The 9,115-nt window shown below is 33.8% G+C and overlaps 1 protein-coding gene across 1 annotated transcript; it reads left to right on the top strand.

Annotated features, from left to right (window-relative positions):
* Window positions 1-1,162: 1,162 nt before the first annotated feature.
* Window positions 1,163-5,956, top strand: LOC125849506 (uncharacterized; the record flags this gene model as incomplete). Its single annotated transcript, XM_049529598.1, has 4 exons — window positions 1,163-1,316; window positions 1,560-1,702; window positions 4,929-5,720; window positions 5,805-5,956. Coding segments are annotated over exons 2-4 (1,077 nt in total), but the record flags the coding sequence as incomplete, so codon positions are not given.
* Between the last annotated feature and the right edge of the window lie 3,159 nt (window positions 5,957-9,115).

Genomic DNA, 9,115 nt, shown 5'->3' with positions numbered 1-9,115 from the left:
GATTTGAAATATGAAGAAAAATAAAAGTGATAGAAGTGGGCCCCGCGCGTGTATGCAAACATGTGTATATATTTGGTTAATGACAAAAGATTAGTGTTTAAGGATTACAAAATATCAAAAATAAAAGATTCAGGGGGGTAATAGGACCACCGTAAAGTATTAGTGTGTAGTTGAGAATTGACTAATATGTTAGGGGGTCATTTGACCATTTTCTCTAAAATAATGTGAACAATTTTAGCGGTGTGGCTTTTTTATCCAGAAGACCTACGATTCTTAAGCGATTTAAAATGCCAAAATATATAAAACACAAGTACTAATAACAAACTAAATTAAGAATGAAATTTGATATATTTGAATTAAACATTACAAAGAATTTTTAGAATATTTTTAACACTCAATTATTCTAAAAATTAATTATTTAACGAATTTAGCGAATTATTTCTAATCGCGCGAAGCGTGATTAAGTTCACTAGTTTATGATATATGTTAATTATTTAATAAGAGATATATTGGTAAATATGTATATATGGGAGGAATATTTTAGTCTTCAAGAAAATAATATTCTACTTCTGCTTCTGCTATTTTTAAGAAGCAGAAATTTTTAGCTTCTTCCCAACAACAGAAAACTGCTTCTGCCTCCATTTAAAAGCAGTTTTGAGAATTTACCAAACACTAATTTTTTTTTTCAAAAAAATTGCTTTTATCGAAAAAAAAAACACTTTTGGCCAACCAACAACAATGCCAAACAAGCTCTAAAAGTCATTTAAATTTGACATTTTATTTTTGATTTAAAAACTATTTTTTTAAAGCCAGTTCAAACGGGCTCTAAAAGGCAAAGTCAGTAACCTACTGATATTAATATTTATTATTTATGTAGAGGTAAAGTAATAAATTACTACGGTCTTAATGAGTTATGAGTTTACCCAATATTAAAAACCAAATCGAATCAATAACCCCATATTTTTTTTTATATATAAAACCATTATAAACCCGCTAACCCAATAAGAATTAACTAATACCATTTTTTCGATTCGATTTATCAATCGGTTCGATTTTTGCATAACCCTATTAACATAGCCCGAGTTTAAGCCCATTTTATTTTCATTTTTCTTTTATAGCAAGTCCATATTTAATTTAAAATGAAAATAAAAATTGTGGCTTTATCATCTTAAACAAGGGATATCAATTCTTCTTCCCTTTATTGGCGCAAAAATAAAAAGCCCTAGCTCTCACACAGCACAAGTAGATACACGAAGAGAGCGGAGGAAGATAAACACATCAAATCAATTTCTGCAACTTCATAGCTCGCACCAAAGGTTTACCCTTTTGATCTATTTCTTCATTTCTTCAAACCCTAAATTTTCAGATTTCTTTACTTTTTGTTTAAATTTTACATTTTTAATTACATTTCTTAGTTTTTATGAACCTCAGTTATTTTTTATAGATTTGACTATGGATTTTGTTTCTTCAAACGATTTTTTTGGGGTTTTAAGATTTTCCACAGTAGATGGGTTTGTTGGCAGTTTGAAATTGTGAATTTGATTTTATATTGGGTTCAGGTTAAATACTATGGACGTGGATGGAAAAAATACGTCTCAAGAGAATATTGATTCAAAGGGGGCGTTCCGTAAGCTCTCAAATGATGCTGTTAACAGGAAATACAGGCGTCGGACTCCTGTTGGTGGATCATCCTCGTCTGATGGTTAGTTCTTTAATTGACACAAAATACCTGCCTTTTGCGTTTGTTATTAATAGTTTTACTTTGTGTATGTGTGTCTACTTTTGGTAGCTGAAAGTGCAAGTTGTAGGCTTTACTGGATATTTCAAGGCAATCTTGTAGATTTGTTAACATCCAGTTGCTTCTTTTTCCTGAATTTGTGAGATACCTGCATGTGCATGTGCATTTTTTGAAAAGTACGATGGTTATAGCAAAAACTCCGCCTATGTGCATTTGCTGGTCTTTAACTTGAATAGAGTAGGAGGTTGCAATATTGAAAATAAGGCATGTGACCTAGTACAATAGGTGAAATTGACATGGGTGGTATAAAAAATAATATATTATATCACATATATATCCGACTGTATTGGAATGAAATGGACATGAATAGTGAGGACTGGATAGGAGGAATTTATTGGACCTCATTTAATTGGGATTGAGGCGTAGTTGATTAATGGATAAGACGTTCTATAGCAATTAATGTTTGTGATTGAATTGTCTAGAAGTATTGCAGTTTCTATATAAAAGCCAGAATGTGCACTCTAATAGCTTCTTACTGTTTTCACCTTTGATCAGGATGAGTATATATTATGCTCCCTTCTTTGTCCCATTTCTCTCCAACATCAAAATATTACTTCTATTTTCAAAACTCTGGAAATTCTGTATTTTTGGGTACAACTTAATGAGACACTTACTTAATGAGAATATTCTGGCAGCTCCTCCATTTCCTCCATATCCTTTACTTTTCATTTGCCAAGTGCCTGTCAAATTTGTATATGCATAAAAACCATATAATTTAATGAGAATTATTCTATCACTAAGTGATATTGAATAACCCATTCATGCCGTTCTTTCGATGAATTTAACTTAATATATCATCCATATAAAAGTCTTACTATACTCGGTTTGAACTGGAAATGATTTCAAATTCATGGCAGATTGACTAATCTTCAAATTTCAAGTAGACATAATTTAGTGGAATTAAAAGTCTAAATAGTAGGTAAAGCTAAATATTGCAATTTCATTTATTCCATGTGGATTGTTTATTTGAAGAAACAACTTTGCTTTTAGGAGTATAGAAGTCGGTTAATATTTTAAGAATATATTTATTGATTTATGCTTAGCTTTTTGATATTCGGGTTTCAATCAATTATGTATTCTAGTTTTGATTTGTTAAACTAATGGATTATGAATAAAATAGTGTCAAAGGAATTTAATCCTCCCTCTGTTCCAGTTTATGATTACGAGAGTCTAACAATTTAAGTTTGATGTAAATCTGAGGATGAAATCTTCAAGTTCTTTGAAATAAAACTTATATATTTGAAAACTACGTAAAAAGTACTATAAGTCATAATAATTGACAATACAAAATTGTTGAAATATATTTTAAAAAATTATGGTTGAAGATAGACTTATTTGAATCTCAAAATTTGAAAGGTGTCACATAAATTGGGACGGAGGGAGTACAAATTTTTCTCTCCCTCAATTTTGATGTTTGTGTAGATCAGTATTTTGGGAAGCAAGAAGCGTAAAAAAGCGACGAGGGATCGCTTCACAGAAGCGAGAAGTGTGAAGCGAAGCGCATGCTTTTTTCAAATAAAGCGGTATTTATTATAAAAATAAAAATTATTAAATAACTGAATAGAGGTAACATATTCTTAGATTAAAAAGTAAATCGATAGTCAGTAATCCTCATAAGTCATAACATTTAGTGTTCGTTTGGTTTGAATACAAGTTATGTTGGAATTAGTTATGTTGGGATAAGTTATACTGGGATAAGTTATGTTGGGATTAGTTATGCTGGGATTAATTTTTGTTGCTTGTTTGGTTTGTCATATTCAAACTTATATTCATTGCATAATTTCTAAGAATAAGTTGTTTACAAAAATACCCTCCACCTTATTTAGTTTTTTTGTTTTTTACATTTTCTTTGCAAGTTTTAGTTATTCATTCTTAAAAAATAAAATTTTCCATCTTATTTAGCTTAAATATTTTTGGGTGTGCATTTCCATATGATTGTGCCGTGTGTTTTTAAAATTTAAACTTTCATCTTATTTAACTTAAAAATAAAACTGTCATCTTGTTTAGCTTAAAAATAAAATTTCCATCTTATTTAGCTTAAAAATAAAACTTTCATCTTATTTAGTTTAAAAATAAAATCTTCATTTTATTTAGCTTAAAAATAAAACTTCCATTTTAAGTTTATTAAAATTAAAAGAAATTTTATTATTAAATTTATCTACATTTTAATTGATGTATAAAAATATAATTTTTAAGTGAGTAATAAACTATTTAATTAAAAATGAGCAATTTAGTAGTGGAGTGAACATTTTGAGAGAAATCAAAATATAAATAAACATAAGAGTTAGGCAAATAAATTCAACTTATATTATATTCATAAATAAAAATTGTATTTATAAAATGTAATTTTTTAATAGAAAAATATATTATCATAAGAACAGCGAACAATTAAGGTTGTGAATGTTATTATAAATGTTGTTAAAAATTATGTTAATATACATGAATCATGAATGTAAAGTGGGGTTTAAGGAGGGTATTTTTGTTATTTTACCCACCTAATCCCAGGATAAGTTATCCTGGGATTATTATTGCACCCCCCAGGGTAGGATAACTTATCCCAGGATTGATTGTTAATCCTGGGATAAGTTATCCACCCTTGGCAACCAAACAACAGATTAAAGACTACTTAAAAATTATCCTTGGATTAAATCCTCTTGTCCATCACACTAAACAACCCCTTAAAGTATATCATTACAAACAGAGCAACAGTACCTCAGTAACTTGGTCACAGAACAAAGTAACTAAGGTTACTTTTATGTCATATTAGAACACCCTTAAGTAAATTTGCTTCTCCAGTTCCAAACTAATAATTTAATCCCTGTAATAAGGCTATTCTTTAGTGCTTCATAGACACAATCTAGTCATCATTTTGAATCTGCCTTTGTGAATATGATTATATAATCTACTAAAGTTATCGATAGAACCCCCACACCATGCAAAGCGAAGCCCGGTATTTAAGTGGAGAAGGGTAGAGGGGCGGGCCCATTATCCACCGAGTTTAGAAGGCTGTGATTGGTCCAAAGGGCGGGTCACAGACGGATTTCTCGGTTATCAAAAAAAAAAAAAAGATCTTGGTAAAGCTTGACATGTGATGTTTGCTTCTTAACTATCCCATCTTCGGTGAATGTAGGGAGCCCTGCCCGCAAGAGGAGCTCTAGTCCTATCCCATCAAGGAAGGATGATTGGCGACACAAGGATGATTATATAGATAGGGGTTCCAGTAGAAACCGACAAGATCGAAGTGGTGAATCTCAAAGGCAGTCTGATCGACAATCTTCTAGGAGTTCCCGCAATTACCACAAGCAAAATGATTATCCCAGACATGGCAGGCATACTGATGATGATGACAGAGGATATTCAAAGCTAAGCTCTCATTCTCATCGTGATTCAAGAGTGGACAATTATGGTAACAACTCCAGGCGTGATAATGATCATAGATCAAGATACTCCCCACGTGACACTGACAAACACTACCGAGATAGGTATGGGGATTTAGGGCATAGAAGCAAGAATCAGGAGAGAGAATCTTCATCGTTCAAAGATAAAGATTTATCATTTGATAGAGTAGGATCAGGTAGGCGTTCTAATAACTCTAGCATTGACGATAATAGATCCAGGGAGAGTGATAGGTATAAGGAGTATAGAGACAGCCGAGATGAGAAAGGGTACCGTAGGAGCGATCGTTCACCTGCTTATGAGGAGTCTAGAAGCAACAAAAATGAGTCAAATTCAAGAAAAGATCCACAGGTTGATGCTATGGAGTTGGATGGTGAGAAATACACCAAAGAGGAAAGGAAGAACTATGAGGACCGAGAGAAGATATTTGAAGACAGAAATGTTGCTTCTAGTAAAGGGCGAGTGTCTCCATCTAAGAAGTCAAAATTCTCAGGCATGGATGAGAGTTCTGCGCAGGGAAAAGATGGTATTAACCACCCTGTTCTTCTTCCTGGACTTCTATTATTATGTTTTTAATTACATTGTCTTTATTTTTCACGCTTGAATCCAGCAAATGCAGCTGATGGACAACTCTGTTCGAACTCAAAACAAGGTCAAGATCCAAATAATGAATTGTCTTTGGAGCAGGGCGTGAAAGACTCTGATATTGATGCTGCAAAAATTGCTGCAATGAAGGCTGCTGAATTAGGTATATTTCTTCTTTTATTTTCTTTTTATTTTTTTGTTTGGGGGAGGGGGTGGGGTGGGGTGGTGGATTGATGGTGTACAGTGGGAATCTTAAGTAGGTTTGGATGTAGTTTTGGTTTGTTTCCGGAGAAATATTTTGATGGAGAAGTTCTAGGAAAAAAATTTGGGAAAAAGTTATGTTTGGATTATTTTTTGATGAGGAGTTTCTGGAAACATGTGTGAGTTTGTTTAGAAACCTAACTTTAGATTGTTTTGGTTTTCGGGCAACACTTTGGTCTGAATTCTGGAAGTCAAAATTGTTCTTTGACCACAACACTGATTTCATTTTGGATAAGTTCTTGAAAGGTTCCTTACATTAAATGGGACATCAGAATATTTTGTTTCTGGAAGTCAATACCTCCTATATGACTTCTGCTCTTGTTTTATCTCCATCTACTACTGAAACTAGGCTAAAAACTTCCTTTTAACAGAAATCTGAAACACACTGGACCTATGTTTTTTTTTTTTTTTTGATGACCGAGAAATCTGTCTGTGACCCGCCCTTTGGACCAATCACAGCCTTCTAAACTCGGTGGATAATGGGCCCGCCCCTCTACCCTTCTCCACTTAAATACCGGGCTTCACTTTGCATGGTATGGGGCTTGAACCTGCGACCTAAGCCACAAATCCTCCACCTTTTGCCACTTGAGCTAGGCCTTGGGGGCAACACATTGGACCAATGTTATATCTTGTTTTTTTTCTCCAAACACCAATCTTTACTATATGTCCAAAATACCATCATCTCTCAAGTCTAAGAACTTAATTGTTTTACTGGTACTTCAACATGGCCTTGGAGCATCAACACCCTATGCACCCCCCCCCCCCCCCCTCTTTGTCTAACAATCACTCTATAGAACTTACCTTTTAAGTCTCGGTGGCACATTTTTATCACGTAGTGCATCAGATGCAAACCTCCATTTCATCCACTTCGCTCTAATACATCACGTGACATATCTTCTTGTTTCCTTAGATTATTGACCCAAGATACTTGAAGCTTCCTCTCTTGATTATGACTTGTGGATCAATCCTCACTTCCACATTCGCCTCATGAATGCGTCACAAAACTTGCCCTGTACGGGGTTGTTCCGGGATTAATAATAGCTGGATAAGTTATTCCACCATGTATATGGGATAACTTATTCCATCACAAAGGTATAAAAGGTGGGATAAGTAATCTAAGACTACCTAATGTCTCCAACCAAACACAGGATAAAATAGTCCTGCATTTTATCCCTAGGATTATTATACCTTATACCTCACACCAAATGACTCCTAAGGGGTCGTTTGGTGTGAGGGATAAAAATTAATAGTGATGAGATAAGAAAATAGTGATGGGACAAATTTTTTGTAGCTTGTTTGGTTGCCATGTTTGGATAACTTATCCCACCATTTATATCATGGTGGTGGGATAAGTTATCCCAAGATAGCTAATCCTGGGATTACTTGTTTCCAACCAAACGACCCCTAAGTATTGTCTTAGTCTTGCTCAACCTAAAACCTTTAGACTGTAGGGTCTGTCTCAAAACCTCTCGTCTATCATTTACTCTGTTGTTTGTCTCGTCAATCTTACTATGTCATTTGCAAATAATATGTCATGGTACCTTAATCCAAAGCTAGTTTGGTCAGTTATACTAGTTTTGCAAATCGATTTTGCTTCAATAATGCCAATCATTTCGTTACTCAATAATTAATCTTTTATGACAAAGTAGGGATCTTTATAAATTAGGCTTAGAGTGTGGTAGCACCATGTCTGTCGTAGTATTTTGACATCTGTTACCATCTGTTGTCTATTGTGTTTCAGTTACCACATTATTTCGATGTTGTTACTGATCTTTTTTATGAATGCTTTGTATCCTTATTAATTGACATGTTTTCTTCACCGCCATATTTCCTTTTTCATAACTACTTTGATTTGTTGCACTTGAGCCGAGGGTCTCTCTGAAATCATCTGTCTACCTTCAAGAGGTAGGGTTAAGGTCTGCGTAACTCTACCCTCCCCAGACCCCACTTGTGAGATTACACCGGGTATGTTGTTGTAGTGAAAGTGTATCAATAATGTGTAAGCGTTAGTTCCAATTAGCTTGTATCTCTTGTATGAAGCCTGTGTCTCATATGTTCTGTTCTTCAATAAATCTTAATGGATGTCCAGAGATTACAGGCTGTTTGAAGTGATTTCTCTCCATATGATTTACATTTACCTGTGTGTGAGTTTTTTTTTCCCCTTCTAGGTGTGTTATTTACACAATGATTGTACTAAAGCTATGATACTCATTTTACGAATATGAACTAAAGCTAGCATTTGCTCCTACAAAATATTATTGTTTGTGTGACTGTTCTATAAAATAGCATTTGCTCCTACAAAATAGCATTTGCCTTTTATTTTGGTAGGTTCTCTTCTTTATCTCAATGATCTTGTTTTTGTTCTATAAGTTGCATCATCATCTATCATGTCATTCCCCTAGAGTTGTCTGTGTTTAGGACTGGAATTCCTGCTAATTTCTTCACTTTATAGACTGTTTGGCCAAGTTTCTGGGAAGCCAAAAGTGTTTTTTTTTTTTTAAATGCTTATTATAGAGAGCTGAGGTGTTTGAACAAGCTTTTAGGTAAAAAAACTTTTGTATTTCAATTTTCAGAAGCTGCTTTTCTACTAAGCACTTTTGGAACCATTGGTGAAACACAAATTGCTGCTCTGATATTGGAGAAGTGTTTTAAATTGATTAGCCACATACACTAAAACTCTCCTACAATATTTTTTCGGAAAACACTTCTAACAAAAAATGCCTTTTAAAATAAGTAGATTTCTGGAAGCTTGTCCAAACATACCAGTAGTTTCATTCTTATGGTAGTGAAACTTGTGACCAGGGGTGGAGCTATACTCTTGTTAGGGTGTCCTTCGTTGGAAAATTATATCTCATATGGACAAGTAAAATGACAAAAAAAAGTGGTTAAATAACATATTTTGGACACCTTGACACAACAATGTGGTGTTGCCTAGTGGTTTCAGGCGCCTTGGAAGAGCCAGGACGCGCGAACTTTAAGGTGTAGTCTCACTAGCAGCAACTCTTTTTTCACTTCGTTGCAATTTCTGGACACCCTTCATACTCTATTTTTACTTCCTTGCAATTTCTGGACACA

This window comes from Solanum stenotomum, chromosome 1 (genome assembly GCF_019186545.1).
Source record: "Solanum stenotomum isolate F172 chromosome 1, ASM1918654v1, whole genome shotgun sequence".
Taxonomy (NCBI): Eukaryota; Viridiplantae; Streptophyta; class Magnoliopsida; order Solanales; family Solanaceae; genus Solanum; species Solanum stenotomum.
Note: the sequence above shows the minus strand (reverse complement) of the source record. Positions and strands in the feature narration are given on the sequence as shown.